The sequence below is a fragment of the Thamnophis elegans genome, unplaced genomic scaffold (assembly GCF_009769535.1).
Source record: "Thamnophis elegans isolate rThaEle1 unplaced genomic scaffold, rThaEle1.pri scaffold_131_arrow_ctg1, whole genome shotgun sequence".
In the NCBI taxonomy this organism is placed as follows: domain Eukaryota; kingdom Metazoa; phylum Chordata; class Lepidosauria; order Squamata; family Colubridae; genus Thamnophis; species Thamnophis elegans.
In genome coordinates, this window is record NW_022473601.1 from 51,596 (window position 1) to 74,254 (window position 22,659).

At 48.8% G+C, this 22,659-nt stretch overlaps 1 protein-coding gene across 1 annotated transcript in view; it reads right to left on the reverse strand.

The window, feature by feature from the left end:
• Nucleotides 1–189: 189 nt before the first annotated feature.
• The window catches only part of CUNH20orf27 (chromosome unknown C20orf27 homolog), a 27,798-nt gene continuing 5,328 nt past the window's right edge, over nucleotides 190–22,659 (reverse strand). The window contains exons 2-6 of the mRNA XM_032238360.1: nucleotides 20,309–20,402; nucleotides 18,638–18,780; nucleotides 6,051–6,189; nucleotides 3,334–3,456; nucleotides 190–1,979 (exon numbers count right to left, since the gene is read on the reverse strand). Coding sequence (XP_032094251.1) covers nucleotides 1,879–1,979; nucleotides 3,334–3,456; nucleotides 6,051–6,189; nucleotides 18,638–18,780; nucleotides 20,309–20,327 — 525 coding nt within the window. The 5' untranslated portion in view covers nucleotides 20,328–20,402 and the 3' untranslated portion in view covers nucleotides 190–1,878. The remainder of the gene's footprint in view (nucleotides 1,980–3,333; nucleotides 3,457–6,050; nucleotides 6,190–18,637; nucleotides 18,781–20,308; nucleotides 20,403–22,659) is intronic.

A 22,659-nucleotide genomic window follows, 5' to 3' on the forward strand; every position in this document is an offset into this window, starting at 1 on the left:
ACTTCAACTCCCAGGATTCCCCAGCCAGCATAGCTGGCTGGGGAATCCTGGGAGTTGTAGTCCAGCCCTCTTAAAGTCTCCAAGTTTGAGAAACACTGTCCTAGGTATGTCTTTGGGGATTCGTAGTCCAGGATGGGACTTCGGGGTTCCCGGTGTGACATTTTCACGGAGAAAAATCACGTCTTTTTAAAAAAAAGCAAGAAACCAACTCTCCTCATATGGCAATAAGAGAATAATTCCCTTTCTTAATCTCCTAAACAGCAGCAAAAGTTTTGCCTTTGGAAGGAAAACCTTCCAAGGCTAACCGAACTTGGAGGGAGGGAGGGGAGGAAGGAGGGGGGTGGGTGTTGGGAATAAACAGGGGGAGGGGGTCTGCACTCCAACAGGGCCACAGGTGCATCCATCCTTGTAGCCAGGGGGGAAATGAACCAGGGGTTCAAATAAATCAGGGAGTCTTTGCAAAAAGGTTTTTTTTTCTCTCTCTCTCTCTCTTCCTGAGTGGGGTTCATTTCCAACAATGGGAGAGGGAAGTGGGGGGGGGGAGAATAAAGAGGGGGGACCCCCAAACCACAGGCAACTTTGGTTGTGCGCAGCGGTCCCCAGGAACCAACTGTCTCGCAGTAACTTAAAAGCCTCTTAAAACACAGTGGAACTTCCACACTCTCACAAACTTCCAACAATATTGGAGATCAACTTTTTAACACTAAGCAGCTGGGGTTTTTTTTGGGGGGGGGAGCAGCTTCACCAACAAAACACCCCGCAAAACCCGTAATTTCCTGCTTCCCCAAACAGCTTTTTTTTTGGGGGGGGGGCTAAAAGAGCGGACACATTTCCCGAGGAGCAAAAATAAGAACCCCCCGAACACGAAACACTTTCTCAATCTCTTCGGCCACCTCTAAACGCTGTACCCCAACACCCCGGGATACAATATCGAAGGAACCGCCGGATAGAATCGTGACAAGGAAGGAGGCCAAAGGAAGGACGAAATTAAAAAAAGGCGAATGATTTTTTAAAACAAATATGTTTAAAAATCGTTTTCGAAAAATAAAGCCGAGTGGTTGAATTAGCCCGCCGAGAATTGTCTCGGGCCGAATTGGCCAGGGCGAGTTCGAGTTGAGTTCCTTCCTCTAAACCGCCAGTCGCCCAGACTTTCTGGCTTGGCGGAATGGCATGGGGAGGGGAGGGTTCCGTTCGAGTGGCCGGCACGGGCAACTCCACTCGCGCAAGCAGCGGGCGCGTGCAACCGTCAAGAGATGCTTATGGGTGCACCGCTCAGCTCCCAAGAGGCTGCAACGCAGCGGTGGGCTACGGCTGGGGGATTGGGACTCCTGCTCTGAACAGTAAAACCCCCCAACCGAAATCTGCCGGTCAGCTGGGTTCCCCCCACCCTCCCCTTTTGCAAACGGCAGTTGCAAAAAAAACCTCCATAGACTCCATAAACCGCCAGACTTTGCCAAACCAGGCAGAATAAACGAAAAACAAAATGGCGGACCTAAATTTGGAGGACGAAGGCCGCCATCGGATGGCGCGGGCCCTGAGCTGCACCACCGGCCAAACGGAAGCTACGGAGGTGGATCCGCGCCTGGCCGAACGCGCCTACGAAGCACAACTGACGCGGGGGCGTAGTTGTCGATGTCACTGTGCGGTGGTGGTGGGGGGGGTCGAGAGGAGGGAAGCGCAGCGCCAGGCGCACAAGACAAGGGGCCGCAGGAGCAGGCCGGCAACAAGCGCGCTCAAACCTGGCAGCCAGCGGGCAGCGGAGATGGCATTTTTTGTTTATTATTTCAAGCTTTAACCGGAAAAAATATATATATATATATATCTATATCTGTATATATCTATAGAGGGAGGGGAAGGCAGGGAGGGGCGCCTCCTGGGCTAGTCGAAGCCCTGCCATTCGCTTTGCTCCGAGTCGTACTCCACTTCGGCGCCGATGCATTTCACGCCTTCCAGGAGCATGGGAGTGCCGTGGTGTCGGTCTGCAAGGCAAGGGTTTGGTTTGGTTTATTGGATTTATATGCCGCCCTTCTCCCAAAGGACTCAGGGCGGCGTACAACATTAAAAAAAAACACATATTACAAAAGTTTTTAAAAAAATTAGATAGAATATCCCAAAAACAAACCCAATTAAGATTCACAATAACATTTAAAAAGAATAGATAGAATATCCAAAAAACAAACCCAGTTAAGATTCACAATAACATTTAAAAAGAATAGATAGAATATCCAAAAAACAAACCCAGTTAAGATTCACAATAACATTTAAAAACAAATTTGATTGAAATTAACAATAATCAATAATTTATTTTGCTTTGTTCGGGCCAGGCTGGCTTGCTGGAAAAGCCAACTTTTTAGGGTGTGTCGGAAGGACCGGAGGACAGAGGAGCCCGTGTGAAAGGGGGGGGGGGCAAAGAGGTGGGGAGGGGGTTGGAGGCCAGTGCAGCAGCTGTGCATCTCATTCTCATTTCCTCTCTCCCATCCATCCATCCATCCATCCACATGCGCAGAAGCGTCCGGGCAGAGCCTCCCGCAGCCACTGCTACCAGTTCGCCCAATCCGGGCTGAACTGGGAGCAACCCACTTCTCCATCCACCCACCTACCCACCCACCTATCATCTGTTTGAATAGAACTGGAAGGGACCTTGGAGGTCTTCTAGTCCAGCCCCTGATCAAGCAGGGGACCTTATACCAATTTCAGACAAGTGGGCTGTCCGATCTTTTCTTAAAATCCTCCAGTGTTGGAGCACCCACGTCGTCCTGGTGGCAAGCTGTTCCACTGGTTAATCATTCTCACGGTTAAGAAGTTTCTCCTTAATTCCAGGTTGCTTGTCTCCTTGATGAGTTTCCGCCCGTTGCCTCTTCTCCTGTCTTCAGGGGCTTTGAAGAATAGCTTGACCTCCTCCCTCCTCTCGGTGGCAGCCCCTCAAATACTGAAATATTACTATCATGCCCCCCCCCCCCGTCCTTCTTTTCCCTAGACTGGCCAAACGCAATTCCTGCAGTTGTTCCTCGTATGTTTTAATCTCCAGCCCCTTCATCATCTTCATTGCTCTTCTCCACACTCTTTCCAGAGTCTCAACACCTCTTTTGAGCTTGATCTGGGTGGATTAAGATGCCCCCCTCGGCAGCTTCCTCTTGGTAGATTAATTCACAAACACACACACACACACACAAAGACCCCGCAGGCCGAGTTTAATTTCCTGGCCATTGTTGCCTCTTGGCGAAAACAGGATATTAAACCAGGCCTGGAGCGATGCCGAGGGGCAGGAAAGTGAAGGGGGGTGGGGAGGGAAGGGGGTGGCCAGCCTGGGCGCAAGAACCGGCAGAGCCTTACCCATCACCCGGGCTTGTACGACGACTTTGACGCTGGCACTGTGGTTGGTCTCGCTGCAAAGGACCATCTCTTCGTGGAGGACGCCTTCCTTGTGGGCCACGTATTCGCACTTCACCCTGTAGCCTGAGAGACAACAAAGTGGGACCCTCCATCAAAGGACCCTCCAAAGGGCAACTGGAAGGGGGGGGGACGACTTCGAGAGGCAGGAGTTGCAAAATGCCTCCCCCCTTCCCCCCCCAGTCTTTGAAAGGAGGAAGAGAGAAAGAAGAAGGGGTGGGGAAAGATCAGGCTGGGTCAGAGCAGATGCCAAGACCATCCCCAAATCTCACCAACAAAGGAATCGGAATCAGAATAGAGCTGGAAAGGACCTCAGAGGTCTTCTAGTCTAACCCTTTGCTCAAGCAGGAGACTCTCTACTGTTTCAGGCAAATGGCTGTCCAATCTCTTCTTAAAAACCTCCAGTGTTGGAGGTCCCACAACTTCTGGTGGCAAGCTGTTCCACTGGTTAATTGTTCTAACTGTCCTTATTTTTAGGTTGCTTCTCTCCTTTAGTTTCCATCCGTTGCTTCTTGTCCTGCCTTCAGGTATTTTGGAGAATAGGTGGACCCCCTCTTCTTCCTTGGGGCAGCCCCTCCAATACTGGAAGGTTCCCATCGTGTCCCCCCCGGTCCTTCTTTTCTCTAGATGGGCCAAACCCAAATCCTGCAACTCTTCTACGTATGCCTTTAAAATGCTCTTCTCTCACAAGGAGATGGGCTTGCATGGGAAGCCCCTACCCACCACCTCGGGGGGCTAAAAAGAGGTACTGAAGCCGGCCCCCTCCTTTTTTTTAAGTTGTTTTTGGGGATGACGATCCCCCCTCTAACTCAGAGGTCTTCAAACTCAGCCACTTCAAGACTTGTGGACTTCAACTCTCAGAATTCTCCAGCCAGCCACAAGTCTTAAAGTGGGCGAGTTTGGAGAACTCTGATCCAAGTGGAGAGATTGCAGAGGAAGGGATTACAAGAGAGTAAATTAGGCTGGCTGGGGAATTCTGGGAGTTGAAGTCCACAAGTCTTAAAGTGGCCAAGTTTGGAGACCTCTGATCCAAGTGGAGAGATTGCAAGAGCAAAAATATATCAGGAACAGTGTGCTGTTACATTAAATTCACTGGGTCTCTGTCTATTTTAAAGAACCGTTTGTGCCCCGGGGTTCTGTTGATTTGGGATGGAGTGTGGCAATTTCCCAGTAAGTGTGTGAGTGAGTGACCATGAGCTGGACCCGAGAGCACACTTGTGTAACATTAAGCATGAGAGTAGTTGATGGGCAGGAAGCTTCGTGGCGAACCTCAAAGAAAGCTTTCTCTCTTCCTCCAGGAGCCAAGAGAGCAGAGTAATTTATACCAGGAGCATAAATCCTTCTGTTTCCACACCATCCATTCAGAGCAGAAGAAGCTCCTTGGAGGAGGAGCGAAGCGTCTTCCAAAGAAAAACCAAGGAATTCCAGTTGCCTCCTGAAAAAGCCCCTTTGGGACAACTGGGACCTGGATGACGGAGAATCTCTACGGACTTTTAGCTGTACAATTTGGGATGAAGACCCTTGTTTGTTTGTTTATTATATTTATATGCTGCCCTTTCCCCCCGAAGGGGACTCAGGGCGGCTCACAACTCAAACCAGGGAAGGGGGATACAGACAAAAAATTAAAAAACGAAACATAACAATATATAATTTAAAAGCACACAACAACCATACCATTCGAGACGGGGGCAACGGCTCTTTAGCCCCAGGCCTGTCGGAACAGCCAGGTTTTAAGGGCTTTGCGGAAGGCCTGGAGGGTGGTGAGGGTTCGAATCTCCACGGGGAGCTCGTTCCAGAGGGCCGGAGCAGCCACAGAGAAGGCCCTCCTCTGGGTAGTCGCCAGTCGGCACTGGCCGGCGGATGGAATTCGGAGGAGGCCTAATCTATGGGATCTGATCGGTCTAGTGGAGGTGATTGGCAGCAGGCGGTCTCTCAAGTACCCAGGTCCAATACCATGAAGGGCTTTATAAGTGACGACTTGGGATGGTTGTGGGAGTAGGAATGGATTTCCAGAGGGAAAAAAATTACAGGAACCATTTGCACCACTCAGGTGACCCTGAAGACACAGATAAACCTCCAAGTGGCCTCAACGACCCTCTCAAAGGATGCAAATGACCAGCTGTCTGCAAGGAACATAAATCCTTTCCTTCCTCACCTTCCAGTCAGAGCTGAAGAAGCTTCTTGGAGGAGAAGCGAAACATCTTAAAATAAAAAACCAGAAAGTCCAATTTCCTCCTGAAAAATTACCTTTGGAGCATCCAGGAGACCTGGATGATTTGAGAATCTCCATAGACTTTCTTGGTTATTTTCCTTGAAAAGGTTTTGCTTCTCACCCAAGAAGCTTCTTCAGTTCTTGGGTAAGGTTGAACTGGAGAAGTTTCCTGGGTGAGAAGCGAAACCTTCTGGAAAGTGGACTTTTGGGGTTTTTTTTTCTTTTCTTTAAATCTCCAAGTGGCCTCAACGACCCTCTCAAAGGACGCAAACGACCAGCGGTCTGCAAGGAGTATCAATCCTTCCATTCTCCACCGTCCGGTCAGAGCTGAAGAAGCTTCTTGGATGAGAAGGGAAACGTCTTCAAAAGGGGGGGAAAAAAAGAAACAAACAAGAAAGTCCAGTTGCCTCCTGAAAAAAGCCCCTTCAGGGTAGCCGCGAGATCTTACCTTCCGAGACGGGCGCAATGTTGGTCACCTTGAGATTCAGGTTCGAGAGGGGCGCGGGGCGAATGTCCGTTCCCAGGACCTGCACGAAAGGCAGGACGAAGGTGATTTCGTACTTGTGCATGATCTTCAGGAAGCCCACCTAAGCAGGGGGAGAAGAGGCACCAAATGAATGCTGGAAATGCAAATGTAAAAGTTTAGTTTAAGAGCCGAGGTGGCGCAGTGGTTAGGGTGCAGCACTGCAGGCCACTTCAGCTGACTGCTATCTGCAGTTCGGCGGTTCAAATCTCACCGGCTCAAAGGTTGACTCAGCCTTCCATCCTTCCGAGGTGGGTGAAATGAGGACCCGGATTGTTGGGGGCGATATGCTGACTCTGTAAACCGCTTAGAGAGGGCTGAAAGCCCTATGAAGCGGTATAGAAGTCTAACTGCTATTGCTACTGCTAGTTTAGTTTAGTTTAGTTTTGGTTTATTTGTATGCCGCCCTTCTCCAGGAGGGACTCAGGGCGGCGAACAACTCAAAGGGGAAAGGGAACATAAACAACAGTACACATAATTAAAATACACAAGAGTCATACAGCCATACAAGTCGAGAGGGGAGGGGAACTCATCAACCCCAGGCCTGCCGGCACAGCCAGGTTTTGACGGCTTTCCGGAAGGCCTGGAGAGAGGTGAGGGTTCGAATCTCCGCGGGGAGTTCGTTCCAAAGGGCCGGAGCCGCCACAGAGAAGGCCCTCCCCCGGGTGGTAGCCAGGTGGCATTGGCTGGTGGACGGAACCCGGAGGAGGCCGACCCTGTGTGATCTGACGGGTCTTTGGGAGGTAATTGGCAGCAGGCGGTCTCTCAAGTACCCAGGTCCAATACCATGAAGGGCTTTATAAGTGATGACTAGCACCTTGAAAGGACTCTTCGAAATCACCGCAGCCCTGAAAAAAGGAACTTGGGACAATTGTTCAACCATTCTCCCCATGCGACAGAGAAGGAAGCTAACAGGGTAGAAAAGGAAATGAAAAACAAATTCTACTGAGACTGATAGAAGCCTGAGAAAGAATAGAGAGGGAAAAAGGAAACCGGTATCCAAAAAAAGAAACGAGCCAAAAATAAAGAGAGAAACAATGATTTGATTGATTGATTTGATTACATTTATATGCCGCCCTTTTCCCCCGAAGGGGACTCAGGGCGGCTCACAATTCAAATCAGGGGAGGGGGGTACAGACAAAAAATAAAAAGACGGAACATAACAATACATAATTTAAAAACACACAGCAGTCATACCATTCGAGACGGGGGGGCAACGGCTCTTTAGCCCCAGGCCTGTCGGAACAGCCAGGTTTTAAGGGCTTTGCGGAAGGCCTGGAGGGTGGTGAGGGTTCGAATCTCCACGGGGAGCTCGTTCCAGAGGGTCGGAGCAGCCGCAGAGAAGGCTCTCCTCCGGGTAGTCGCCAGTCGACACTGGCCGGCGGATGGAATTCGGAGGAGGCCTAATCTGTGGGATCTGATCGGTCTATTGGGGGAAGGGAAAAACAAAACTTTGGGGAGAGTCATCCAGAAAATCCATCAGAAAGTGATAGAAAAAGATGCAGAAGAAAGGATGTGAGACCTATCCAAAGAAGGAAAAGAGAGAAGGAAATTTAGGAATAGGGGATTATTAAATGAAATGAAATGTCTTAAGCATGGCAACGGTATCTGTTCTGTCCCCCCCTTCTCCGCTCGTTAACAGACGACAGGCAGACAAACTTAAAAGGAACTCTCTTGATCAGTCCTTGGCTCAAACTGGCTACGAGCCCAAAATAAACCTAATTAAAGTCTCTGCCTGAAGATAACGGAATGCAAAACAAATCTCTCTTATGGCAACACAAGGTGAACAAGAAGCAGAGCAAAGCACTTCTTCAAATGTCTCTACGAATCAGGGTTACAGAAATCAAATCACTTCTCCAAGTGTCCATCCAAGAAACCACGACCGAGGATCAATGAACGTTGAAACGAACGAATGAACGTTGACTCCTGCAACCAGGGCGTGGCACCATCTGTCCTTTTATCACCCGAAGACCCAGCTGCATTGTTAAACTTGCATCCCAAAAAGACTCACAGAAGACTGTTGCTGAGTCACAACAAGTATCTATCTAATTAAGGTGTGTATGAGCTATTAATACTTTTAAGTGTGCAAATTAAGGGTTAGATGCTTACTATGTAAAGAAGTGGATTTGAAGGCGCATGTTATTTATGGAAATAGATGGAAAGGAAATGATAAATTTGGTTTATCTCTAAAGGAAAGGAAGGAAAAAACGATACTGTTTATGTATGTAGTAAAAATTAAAAGTTGGAAAATAGGAGAAGAAAAGAGAAATGGAAATATAATGCAAAATGAATTATGTATATGTGAAAACATTAAAGGGGAAAAACCAGACAACACTCTGCGCACAAGAGAATTTTAATTATGTTACAAAAAAATAAAAATAAAAAACTTTGTTGAAAGAAAAAAAAGGAACTGGATATGTATAAGTACCGATAGGAACTATGTAGTGAAAGGAATTAATGCAGTGTTTCTCAACCTTGGCAACTTGAAGATGTCCGGACTTCAACTCCCAGAATTCCCCAGCCAGCGAATGCGAATGCTGGCTGGGGAATTCTGGGAGTTGAAATCCGGACATCTTCAAGTTGCCAAGGTTGAGAAACAATGAATTAATGGGTAGGCAATTTGACTGATTACACAACGAAGTGCCTATGTAACGGATCTAAACTATTGTTGCTGTAAGATCAAAAAAACTCCATGGAAATGACTCTGCCGGAAATGCCACACTATGTCCAACATTCTTAAATGTTTACCTAATAATGAAAAAGGTCATAATATGGGGCAAAATTCACCTAACAACTCCCTTGCTCAGCGACAGAAATTTTGGGCCCAATTGTGATTGCAAAACAAGGATTGATGGTAGTTTCTTTAGCATCGTTTGCCTACAGACAGGATTGTGCCGGAGTAAAGCAAAGGAAGATGGGAAGTTGCAGCCCTGCCTTAGGGATAATAGCTGGCTGGGTGACTTGGACCAATCACCAGGAAACTGTGAGTTCTAGTCCTTCCTTAGGCACCAAAGCTACCTCACCAGGGGGGTTGTGAGAAAGAAAGAGGAGGGAGGAGGATTCTGGGAGTTGAAGTCCGGACATCTTCAAGTCGCCAAGGTTGAGAAACACTGAGCTAAGATATTCCAGAAAAGCATCTGCAAAAGGAGGATGAGCATCTAATAAATAAATAAGAGATAAACCAAATCAGCTCATCCCAGGCCTTTTTTCTCTCGATCCCTCCTTCTCCTCACATTGTCCGTCCCAGAATTTAGCAACTCCTTATTAAGACGTTTCTTCGGTGGTGAGTTGAGTGACGCAGACTAGAGTTATCTGTGCACAAGTCTCTTCTTGTATTTATTCTACTTTATCGGATGCTTTTCCCTCCCTCTCTCTCTCTCTCTCTCTCTCTCTCTGTGTGCTTCCCGTAAAAGATTACTGGGTGACACGTAGCCTGCAGAATAACTCAGACCGGGGAAGAACATCATGTTCTGTCTGCAGAACGTTCCCAGGGGAGATTCGCCTCTTGAAGTCGGTGGAGGCTAAAATATTTCAGAAAATGTCAAGTGTTTTTCTCCACCTGGATCACTTGAATCAAACAGAATTCTTTAAGGGGCCAAGAGTGATGGGAGACGCGAGGAATCTCGGTGCCCGTTTTGAGCCGCGCAGACTTCAACTCCCAGGATTTCCCTACGAAGGACCGTCGCAGTGTCCCAAGTGTCGGGGATTCCAAACAGCACCCAAAATTAAATCAGAGTCCAAGGCAAAGTATTGCTCGGAGTTCCAATTGATTAAGAGAGCCACGTTGGCACATCTGGGGAAACCCGAATCTGAAAGCTTCCCGGTTTCCCACTCAGTTGAAAGTTCAAGATCTTGCTCCCGCACCCACAAGTCCATCCCATGGTCCAATCTCCCACTGCCATGCTGGCAGCTTCCACCCATCCACTTCCGGTCAGGTGCAGAGGTTGCAAAGACAAAGGATGACCTTGGCTTTCTGGAAAGAATGTTGTTATGGCTACCTCTCATCTCACTCCGTACAATCCCATTTCCCCACCATAGAAAATGCATAGCAGAATAATAGAGTGGCAGGCCAGATATCCAAAATAAAAGATGGCTGCAGGCCCAACAGCAAGGTCATGTGATCGATCCCCTTTGTGACCGTCTGATGAGCAGTGTCTGTGAGGAGAGCCGGATTCGCTTAACAACCCCGTTACTCAATGATGATCAACTCCAATGATTCACTTAATGACGGTGGCAGGACAAAATGGGACAAAGCTCACTAGACACAACAGAAATCTGGGGTTCAGTTGTGGTCCTAAGTCGAGGACCGACTTAGGGTCAATGAAGACTCCGTCAACCAGGCCAAAGGTGCCTCAAAGGTTGTATCAGGGCAGTTGGACCAAATCTTGTTAATCCGAGGTACCAAAGGTCCTTTTTTTCAGGAGGCAACTGGACTTTCTTGTTTTTTTTCTTCGAAGATGTTTCACTTCTTAGCTAAGAAGCTTCTTCAGTTCTGGGTTAAGGTTGAACTTGAACTGAAGAATCTTCTCGGATGAGAAGCGAAACATCTTCAGAAGAAAGTCCAGTTGGCTCCTGAAAAAAGCACCTTTGGGAAACCAGGACCTGGATGATGGAGAATCTCTAGGGACTGTTAAATCCGAGATGCTTTTCGGGAATATCTTAGCTCAGTGTTTCTCAACCTTGGCGACTTGAAGATGTCCGGACTTCAACTCCCAGAATTCCCCAGCCAGCATTTGCTGGCTGGGGAATTCTGGGAGTTGAAGTCCGGACATCTTCAAGTCGCCAAGGTTGAGAAACACTGTCTTAGTGTAAATGGAAATTAGAAGTGTAACCATCATTCTGACGCCTCTCAGCTGAATCTCAGATCGATATGAAAAAGACTTTTCCAAATCAACCAAGAACATACAATCCAGATGCGACTTCTACTCTGATGTTGCTAAACTCCATTAAAGGCCCCCGTGCGTTCAGAGAGATGCGGTTCTTGAAGGACTCGGTTTTTAAATGGGTTATTGTGTCATAAATCTATTTGCAAAATGGCCTGGTTGATTTTTCCTTCCAAATCCCACAGGAGATAGAGAGAGAGAGATGGAGAAAATGAGAATCCAGTTCACGGCGTGCTCCGAATACCATCAAATTGATGTGTGATCTTGATCCGTCTCTGATAAAAAGAATTAATTAAAAAAAAAATCTACTGCTGGGTTTAATTAAGACAACTTCCCCCCCCCACCAAACACCTGTTTAAGAGTCATTGTTTTGAAGCACGGTTGCCGATTAAACAAATCTCCGCTTGCCAAAATCTAAATAAAATATAAGGACGGGTGAAGATCTTGGCTTGTTAAAGCTTTGGCAAAAAAGCTGCAATGCAATTTCTGTTTTTCTTCTTGATGTCCTTCCAATTATTATTTATTATTATTTATTACTTGGCTTCAGGTGTGGGAAACCAACTGTTACACTGAATTTTTTTTTTAAACACCCTACACTGGATAGATGTAATGGAGCTTTAAATCTCCTAACAATATAATCACTTTTTTTTTGGATATTTCTAAAGCAATTAATTGACACTAAAGGCAGTCCTCGACGTACAACCACAACCGAGCCAGAAATGTCCGTTGTTAAGTGAAACGGTCGTTAAGTGAGTTTTACCCCATTTTACCACCTTCCTTGCCACAGTTGTTAAAAGGAATCACTGTGGTTATTGTTGTGACTCAGCAGTTCTGCTGAGAGTCTTTTCGGGATCAAGATTCATTATGCAGCTGGGGGCGGGTTGGAGGCAAGTTTGGAGATAAAAGGACGGATGCTGCCACCACGCCCCAGTTGCTGGAGTCAACGTCCGTTCCTTCATGTGTTCCGTGTTTGGTAAAAACATTGCTTGATTAATCATGATTTATGCCTGTTACACTTGGATAAGTGCTTGGGTGTTTCATGTAAACCTGCTTCGTGAAGACGGGGGAAGAACTGCATTTGCTTGTAAGAGTTTTTGTTTTGAATTCTTATCGGAGAGTTGTGTTTATGTTACTTCTGGGCTCGAAGCCAGTTTGAACTGAGAACTGATAAAGAAAAGTCCGTTTAAGTTTGCCTGCCTGCGTGAAGGGTGTGTGTGTGTCAGAACAGGTTATTATCTTAGTCACATGGTTGTTAAGTGAATCCTGCTTCCCCCCTCAGCTTTGCTCGGCAGAGGGTCGCAAAAGTGGATCATGTGACCCCGAGGAAAACTGCCACCGTCGTAAGTACGAGTCAGTGAGCAAGCGCCTGAATTTTGATCGTGAGGCCGTGGGAATGCTGCAGTGGTTCCAAGTATGAAAAATAGTCCTCTTTCCTGGTGCTGTTGTCTCTAAATGAACTGTTGTAAATTGAGGACCGCACGCTAATATGTATATGCTAGGCCCAACACGTTGTGTCAACAATCCTTCAAAATTAGCTGCGGCTCCATGCTGAGCATTACGCAAAACACCGCAAAGAATTGTCGGATCATTCAAGCAAGCAAATAAGAGGACATTTTCGTAATTGCCGGCTAGCAAAACAAGACAGCGCATAATCGGTTCTCGCCGGGACTGCATTCATTGAATTACAAGAATTCTGCATTGCTCCAAGGGAGGGAGGCTAAGAAAACAAGACAATTTATTCAGTCAGGAAAGAAAAACAGACCTTTAAAAAGCAAACACAGACGCACACACACACCTCAACAACTTGACTCTGCAAATCACTTGCATCCCTCAAGCGTAAACTAGATGACAAAAGGGCCTTGGAGCGAAGGAGGAATTGGCTTTGTCAACCCAATGCTCCCTTGGAAAAAACACACGCACTCACGGCAATGTTGGAGATTTAGAAATGGACTAAACGGCCCAGATGGATTTGGAATAAAAATTCTGAAATGAATTACAAAGGATCCTTCTCGTGGGAAAATGTTACTCCGAATTCTTTAGAGTAAATATACGGAGATCTTGAAATCAATTCTAAGAAAACCTTCCCGTGGGAAAATTCTTTTGTTTAGGGGTGGGGAAAAACATGATAAGATGGGACTCTGAAGGTTGAGCACTTGATGGAACTGGAAAGAACTATAAAGAATTTAATTAAAGGAGAAGAAGACTTCAATCCAGTCCCCGAGTACAGAATGGTACAGCGGAATGCCCTAATTTTGGGTGAGGTGAAGGATACTTGGGAATAAACACACTCCAAAATTAGTTTTGAGATTGTCTGCTATTATAGTACTATAGCTACTATTATTATCTGCTATTATTATTGTCTGCTATTATTATAGGGAATAAACACACTGCAAAATTAGTTTTGAGGTTGTCTGCTATTGTTATAGGATTTAAAATAGAGGTGATAGAAGAGGAATGATGTCAGCTTCTGCCTTGCTGTTGCTTCAGCTGCCATGAAACGGGAAGGGGGGGGCTGGTATTTGGGAGGGGTTAATTGCTGTGCTGGAGGAATGTTCTAGGATGTACCAGACGTTGGGATTGCGCATGCGTGTGTGTTTCCCGCCTGCATCAACGGGCTCGACATTCCATCATCGGCCTATCTTTTTGAAGTTATCTCACACCTGACACTTGAAGGACTTATGATTGGACTGGAGCTATTATCCTAAGGGGGGGGGGAACGGACTATTCTATATATCAATTGCTTTCGCACCTAATTAAGCAGACTTTGCTTCGCTACTGCTCGCTTACCATTTATAATTAGTAAAAGTACTTTTGATTTCCAACCCATGGAGTCTCTTAGTCTTCTTTCCTAGTTATGTAATGGAGTGGAGCTGACAAGAAGCAAAGTCTGAAAAAAAAATAAAAACCCTTTCCAGGAGATTTACGTCTACCGAGAAGGGAGATAATGTCTTCTCCGATCAGAGAGGAGGAGGGGGCCGTTGGAGGTGCGGATTCCAGTGGAGTAGGACCTCCCGACCTTTCTTTACACGAACCCAGCCCGCCTGACCTATCCTTACACGAAGATTTATTTCAACTGCAAATTTCCAGCCAGCCTGAACCTCCCCCCCCACCCCGATGGTCAACTTCGGTGGGACAAAGAGAGACAGAGACAAGCTGGAACGCTGGACTCTCCCAAAGACAACCCCGACAACCATCCCTGGAGCTGGGTGCCGTGAGAAAACCCCAGACGAGTGAATTCCCTGACTATTGGAGCCAAAGGTACTTTTGGGAAAGAAGGGGAGGCGATGAAGGGGAATGGAGAAGCTACCAGCACCAGGGGCCCATGAGAAAACCCCAGCGGAGTGAATTACCTGATTATTGGGGTCAAACATACTTGGGGGAAAGAAAGAGGGAGGAGGAAAGAGACTGGAGAAATTGGCAACGTTACCCACGCCCGCCATCTCCCCCTCCCCCTCGGCCTGCTTCACCCCCTGCGGCTAGAGGTTTTGCTGACCAAGGAGGGCCTCCCCCCCGAAGACATCCAAGGCATTAGCTAAACTGTTCATTTCACACATCTACCGTTTGCATGGGGTACCCGACCGTATTATCTCCGATCGTGGGGTCCAATTCACATCTACTTTTTGGAAGGAATTTCTCAAACGCATTGGGTCCGCCCAGGGCCTTAGCTCCGCCTACCATCCTCAGACTAATGGCGGCTGTGAACGTACAAATTCCGTCCTTGAGCAATATTTACGTTGTTTCATCAATTATCAACAAGACGATTGGGTCGACTTGTTACCACATGCTGAGGTCGCCTACAACAACTCGGTTCACTCCAGCACGGGGTTCACCCCTTTTCGAGTCGTTTACGGCCAAGATTTTGTTCCTATTCCCGAATTACCCACTGCCCAACCACAGGTTCCTTCCGTGGCGGACTGGAGTGAGCGTCTCAGTCGCATTTGGCCTCTGACTCTCTCCACTTTGGACGCTGCCCATAAGGCCCATAAGAAGCAAGCCGATAAAAAACGCACTCAACCCTATGAATACCGCCTTGGGGATTTGGTGTATTTGTCCACGAAATTCTTGCACACTACGCAGAAGTCCAAGAAATTAGGACCCAAATATGTTGGCCCTTTCCCTATTGTAAAGGTCATCAATCCTGTTTCTGTTCGTTTACAATTGCCCAAACACCTCAACCGAATCCACCCGGTGTTCCACATCAACCTCATCAAGCCTGTTCGGGTTTCCCACTTACGCCCCACAGATGAACCTCCACCTGCTCCGTTGCTGATTGATGGGGAACATCATTTTGAAGTTCGTGAAATTCTTGATTCCCGCAGGCGCCGTAATCGCATCCAATACCTGGTGGCTTGGAAGCACTTTCCCCCCTCCCACACGGAATGGGTTGATAAATCCCACGTTCGTGCTCCCCGCCTGCTGCAGAAGTTTTATGCTGCTTATCCCGACAAGCCTTGACTTCTCTCCCCTCCCTCTTCTTTTTGTCTTTTTGTCGTTTGTCTGTTTTGTTTGTTTTCTTTTCCAGGCCTGACAGCCTTTTTCCGGGGGACGGCCGGATGTCAGCTTCTGCCTTGCTGTTGCTTCAGCTGCCATGAAACGGGAAGGGGGGGGCTGGTATTTGGGAGGGGTTAATTGCTGTGCTGGAGGAATGTTCTAGGATGTACCAGACGTTGGGATTGCGCATGCGTCTGTGTTTCCCGCCTGCATCAACGGCCTCGACATTCCATCTCTCGGCCTGTCTTTTTGAAGTTATCTCACACCTGACACTTGAAGGACTTATGATTGGACTGGAGCTTTGATCCTAAGGGGGGGGGCACGGGCTATTCTATATATCAATTGCTTTCGCGCCAAATTAAGCAGACTTTGCTTTGCTACTGCTCGCTTACCATTTATAATTAGTAAAAATACTTTTGATTTCCAACCCATGGAGTCTCTTAGTCTTCTTTCCTAGTTATGTAATGGAGTGGAGCTGACAAATAAATTTATGGGACAAGCCTGAAGATGGGCTAGTTAGAAAATGGATTTTAAAATGACAAGCGATATGAATGACATGGAAAAAGATGTTACACTGGATATAAAAATTAATGGAGAAGACTCCTGCATTGAGTCCCTTGGACTGCAAGGCCATCCAACCGGTCAGTCCTGGAGGAGATCCACCCTGACTGCTCTTTAGAAGGCCAGATCCTGAAGAGGAGACTCGAATGCTTTGGCCACCTAAGGAGAAGGAAGGAAGGACTCCCTGGAGAAGAGCCTCATGCTGGGAACGATGGAGGGCAAAAGAAGAAGAAGGGGACAGCAGAGAAGGAGGTGGAAGGATGGAGTCACCGAAGCAGTCGGCGTGAGCTTCGATGGACTCCAGAGGATGGGAGAGGACAGGAAGGCCTGGAGGAAAGTGGTCCATGGGGTTGTGATGGGTCGGACATGACTTCGCAACTAAAAATACATGAACTTGCCCGGTGTCTTACTAATTAGAAGGGATATGCAAATCACAAAGCCGGTACTTGTATAACTTTCAGCAACTGGTTGGGGGGATTTCTGGGAGTTGAAACCCGTCGCCGAGTTTGAGAAACGCTGGCCTGACCTCAGAGGGACTCCATGTAAAGGAGAGTTATCGGAGAAACAAACTCAATCTCCAAACTTTAAGCCTTGGGGACTTCAACTCCCAGAATTCCACAGCTGTTGCATTCTGGGAGTTGAAGTCCACAAGACTTAAAAGCGGCCAATGCTGGAGATCCCTCGTCTGAAGGGTCTATAACAGTGTTTCTCAACCTTGGTGACTTTAAGTCCTGTGGACTTCAACTCCCAGAATCCCCCAGCCAGCTATGCTAAAATGGGCTAAAATGGGGTAAAACTCACTTAATGACCATTTCACTTAAGAATGGACATTTCTGGCTCGGTTGTGGTTGTAAGTCGAGGATTGCCTGTAGTGTCAATTAATTGCTTTATAAATATCAAAAAAAAAAAGTGATTATTGTTGGGAGACTTAAAGCTCCCTTACGCCTATCCAGTGTAGGGTGTTTAAAAAAAAAATTCAGTGTAACAATTGGTTTCCCACACCTGAAGCCAAGTAATAAATAATAATAAATAATAATTGGAAGGACATCAAGAAGAAAAACAGAAATTGCATTGCAGCTTTTTTGCTAAAGCTTTAACAAGCCAAGATCTTCACCCGTCCTTATATTTTATTTAGATTTTGGCAAGCGGAGATTTGTTTAATTGGAGTTGAAGTCCACAGGACTTAAAGTCACCAAGGTTGAGAAACACTGGTCGATAAGGAAGTGGGATGGATGGGCTTCCCCAACCGATGGGGGCTCAGCACCCCTCTGCCCTCTCCCCCAAGAGACCCCTGCGAGGCTGCCTCCCCCTCCGAACCCCATAGCCCATCATCCCCAGGGATCCATCAATATTCTGGGCCCGAGTTGCCAGCGGAGGCAGACCGAAGCTCATAAATATTCTAGCACTTTTGAACATTCGATCTGGGAAAATGTTCTGCTTTCCCCCCCACCCACCCTCCTAATATCGAACAGGAGGAAATGAAGCTCAGGATACGAAGCCCCCCCCCCCCCTCCCCGGGAACCAGCTGCCCCTCCCCCAAGTCTGTTGCCCCCCCCCCTCCTCCTGCTCCGATTTTTTATGCCCCAAAAGCCAAGCGAAATATCAAGGCAGCTGCTGCAATCAGGCTGTTCTGGAAGGAAGTCGGGGGATAATTGGTTTTTGCATCCCAAACACCAGAAGCAATTAGGGGTTTTTGGAGGGGTGGGGGAGGAGAAAGGAAGGCGACTGCAGAAGTGGAAAATTACAGGTGGATGGAGGCGGGGGGGGGGAGAAAGAGAGAGAAAAGGGAGGGAGGAAAGAGAAAGGGAGGGGAAGAGAGAGAAACAGAAAGGGGAGGGAGGGAGGGAGAAAAGAGAAAGGGGGAAATGAGGGAGAAAGGAAGGAAGGAGGAGGGGAGGAGGAAGGAAGAAAGGGAGAGAGAGGGAGCAAAAAGGGAGGGAAGAAGTGGGAGGGAAGAAGGAAGGAAGGGTGAGGAGGAGGAAAGAAGGAAGGAGAGAGGGAGAGGAAGGGGGGAGGAAGCAGAGAGAGGAAGAGAGAAAAGGAGGAAGAGAGGGAAGGAAGCTAGGGTGAGAAGGAGGAAGGAAGAAAAGAAAGGGAAGGAGGAAGAAGAGAAAGAGAGAAGGAGGGAGGGAGGAAGGAAGGGTTGGGAAGGAGGGAGAGAAAAGGAGAGAGGAAGACAAAGGGAGGAAGGAGAGAGGGAGGAAGAGAGAAGGAGGGAGGGAAGGAGGAAGGAGAGAGAAAGAGAGAAAGGGAGGGAGGAAGGAAGGGTGAGGAGGAGGAAAGAAAGAAGGAGAGAGGGAGAGGAAGGGGGGAGAAAGCAGAGGGAGGAAGAGAGAAAAGGAGGAAGATAGGGAAGGAAGGAAGGGTGAGAAGGAGGAAGGAAGAAAAGAAAGAAAGGGAGGGAGGAAGGAAGACAAAGGGAGGGAGGAAGGGTTGGGAAGGAGGAAGGAAGGAGAGAGAGAAAAGGAGGGAAGAAGGAGAGAGGGAGGAAGAGAGAAAGGGAGGGAGGGAGGAAAGAAGGAAGGAAGGCTGAACCAATCCTTCCAAGCCCCAGCCCCTCCCCATTTGCGGGCTCACCTTCACCAAGAAGCCCCCTTCCTTCTCCTGGCTGACCATCACCATGGAGTCGTGCAGCTTCTCGTCAAAATGGACGTGGCTGGAACTGCCCTCCACCGTCTGCGTTGGGGAGAAGCGGACTCCCCCCACTTTGGGGTTGCTGCCTGGGGGGAGAAGCAGCAGGAGGAGGAAAGCTGGTTAGCTGGGGGAGGGGGGGCTTTTCGGGAGGTCTTGGAACCCCCCAAGGCCACCTTGGGCAGGTGGGAGGGATCCAGAGGGCATCTAGTCCAGCCTCCCCCCATGGGCAGGGAGACCAATCCAACCGTCCTCAGCTGCCCCATTTCACGACCTGTCTGGTCAGTCGTTAACTGAATCACTGCAGTTGTTAAGTGAGTAACCTGGCTGTTAAGTGAATCTGCTTGTCAGAAGATTTCAAAAGGGGACTGCCTCACACACACACACACACGCACGGGGAGACACGGTGACCGCCATAAAATTCTGGGAGTCGAAGGCCGCGAGTTGGAGACCCCTCCCATGGTCCCCAGTTTGATATAGCCAGCCAGGAGCGATGGGAGTTGGAGTCCGTATGCAATCAATGACCTCACGGAGTCGTCACGCAATCGGCAACAGGGGAGGACAGTGGGGGGGGGAGCGTGGGGGGGGGTTGTGTGTGTGTGTGTGTGCCACACCCATAATTCTATGTGCATGTCACCCCCCCTGCGCTCCCCCTGCTTTTGGCACAGGGTGGCATGGTGCACCCCCTTTTCACCCTCCACCAAGCAAAAACGTCCCCCCTCCCCATCCCCTGAAGGCCCCCCGGAGGCCGGAAACCGCCTGCTTGGCCCAGAAGGCCCACCGATACGGCTCCATGTGCCTCGGGTTAGCAATCATGGGGGGAGGGCATCCCATGGGGCGGTTGGTCTTGATGACCTCCGAGGTCCCTTCCAACTCCCCAGAAAGGACCGAGCCCATATTCCAAAAGCATTTTATTTTTTTAAAATTTGGTCAGCAATTTATCAGGTTTATTTCTTGGCTGTTTTTCAGCCCCGTCCTCCCCTCCCTCCCTGCCCTCAATTGAGCCGGAGCGAGGAAATGAATTGGCCGATAAATTTCTCCTATCGATTAAGCCACAGACACAAAATCCCCACATCGCTCCGGCAGGCAGGCAGGCAGGAAGCATCCGCCGAAAGGGCTGGACGCAACTCGCCGAGGTTTTCGGCTACGGAGGATGACCGATCCATTCCGCCGGGGGCCCCTACCTGGGACTTTTTTTTCAAGAGGGGGACTACAACCTCCATGGATCCCAGCCATCCCGGCCAATGGTCTGAGATGGGGCGGCTGCCTTGGAGGAAGAGGCCCCGCCGGCGTTTGCCGGACCTCCCAAAAAAGGAATCGTTAAGAACATCTTCGTGGTTTTCTTGCAGACGTTTAACGACCCAACTAAGATACGCCATCAGTGCTTGAAGGGTTTAAGGAGGACTGTGGTGTCCTTGGTCCTCCTGAGTGTTGTTGTTTTCTTGCAGGCGTTTCATTAGTCAACAAGCGGTGATGATGTCCAGGGAGCAACAAAGACATCACAGTGCTCCTTACACCCCACTCCCTCCGGCCCTGATGACATTCCCTAGTTGGGTGATGAAACGTCTGCAAGAAACCCCCCCCAACTCAGAGACCAGCCTCTGTCCCCCCACTCACCTTTGTTGGCTGTCGCCATCTGACCCGGCAAGAGTCACGCTGCGGCTGTACCAAAACCCCACGACCATCAGAGGGCCATGCTCCAGCAGGCTGCCTGGAGGGGAAAGAGGGGTGGGGGGATTTGGGAGAGGGAGAGAGAGAGAAAGGGCAAGAATGAGAAAGGCAGAGAGAAAAGGAAGAAAGGGGAGGAGGGAGAGACGATGGAGGAAGAGAGAGGGGGAAAGAGAGAAAGGGAAGAGAATGAGAGGAAGAGGGAAAGGAAGGGGGGAGAAAAAAGGGAAAGAGAGAAAAAGGGAGAGGAAAAGAGGGAGGGAGGAAAAAACAGAGAGGGAGGGAAAGAAATGGAGGGAAAGGGAGGGAGAAGCAAAAGAAGGAGGGAGAGAAAAAGAGAGAGGGAGAGAATGAAAGAGGGAGGGAGAGGGGGAAGGAGGGAGAAAGAGAGAGAAAGAGAGGGACAAAGAGAAAGGAAGAAAGAAAGAAAGAAAGAAAGAGAATGAATCAGAAAGAGAGGGGGAAAGGGAGAGAAAGAGAGGGAGAAAAAATGAGAGGGGGGGAGAGAGGAAAAGAGGGAGAAAAAAGGGAGGGAGAGAGAGAAAGGGCAAGAATGAGAAAGGCAGAGAGAAAAGGAAGAAAGGGGAGGAGGGAGAGACGATGGAGGAAGAGAGAGGGGGAAAGAGAGAAAGGGAAGAGAATGAGAGGAAGAGGGAAAGGAAGGGGGGAGAAAAAAGGGAGAGAAAGAGAGAAAAAGGGAGAGGAAAAGAGGGAGGAAAAACAGAGAGGGAGGAAAAGAAATGGAGGGAAAGGGAGGAGAAGCAGAGGAAAAGAGGGAGGGAGAGAAAAAGAGAGAGGGAGAGAATGAGAGAGGGAGAAAGGGAGAGGGGGAAGGAGGGAGAAAGGGAGAGAAAGAGAGGGAGGGACAAAGAGAAAGAAAGAAAGGGAGAGAATGAATCAGAAAGAGAGGGGGAAAGGGAGAGAAAGAGAGGGAGAGAGAGAAAAAATGAGAGGGAGGGAGAGAGGAAAAGAGGGAGAAAAAAGGGAGAGAGAGAAATGGAAAGGAAAAGGGAGGGAGAGAGAAGGAAAGGGAAAGAAAGAAAGAGAGAGAAAAAATGAGAGAAGGAGGGAGAGAGGAAAAGAGGGAGAAAAAAGGGAGCGAGAGAAATGGAGAGGAAAAGGGAGGGAGAGAGAAAGAAAGGGAGGGAGAAAGAAAGAAAGAAAGAAAGGGAGGGAAAGAGAGAGAGAGACGTGAGTGCAGGAACTCTTCCAGCCAAACCCTTCCCTCTTTCCTCCGCCCGGCCTCTCTCTTAACTGTTGGGAGCCGGGGTGGTGCAGGCAGAGGGGAGGGGGGGAAGGGTGAGGGGGGGGCAAAAGGAAGGACTGGAGGCAGCTGCCAAAACAGCTGGAGGGCGCAGAGGGAGGCAGGGCCCTCTTGAATGACCCACAACTCCCCTGGGGAGGCGGCGCCTTTTCTGCCTCTCTAGTCGGGTCTGGAAACGGCCCGCACATCTGCTGCTGCAGGGGGTCCTCGACTTCACGACGCCTTCTGGGACCAGAAGGCAAGGCGGTTGTTAAGCGAAGGCACCTTCGTTTTATGACCTCTTCTGCCAGATTTGTCGAGTCAGCGGCAGCCGTTGTTAAGCGGATGCACTTATTTCACTGGAAGGTTGCAAACAGAGGACTCCGGGATCCGGCAAACCGCCCTGAGTCCATGCCAGTTGCCAAGCGTTTGGATCGGGGTGACCGTGGGGAAGGCTGCGACGGTCGTTAACGGTGAGGACCGGTGGTCAGTCGCCTTTTGGAGTGTAACTTTGAACGGTCCCTAAGTGAATGGTCGTAAGTCAAGGACTGATCCGTATTGCTGTCGCTGTTGTTTTTATTATTTTAAATTGGCTGTAATCGTGGCTCAGGCTAAGATTTGGAGGGATTTGAAGCCAAGCCAGAGAAAAGAAATTGCGACCATTTTTCACACTTACGACCAAGGCCACATCCCCGCGGTCACATGATCAAAATTCGAGACGCACGGCAACCGACTCGTGCCTATGACGATCGCTACGTCCCACAGTCCCGGTGAACCCCTGCAGCAACTTCCTGACGAGCCAACGGGGCAAAATCGGGCCAAACTCAGTTAACGACGGTCTCCCTTGGCAACAGAAATTTCAGCCTCCGGCGCGGCCGTGCGCCAAGGGCCAGCCGCAAGCTCGAATCGCCTTGCAATGATTAGGGGAAACGATCTTTTCCACAAACAGGGCAGCTCTTATCTGGAATATTTTCCATCCCACGAAGCCTACCCTGGCCTCCTGTGCACTTTAGACATGCTCAGATGCTGCCAAGGGTCTTTGGCGCCCAGCCGGAGT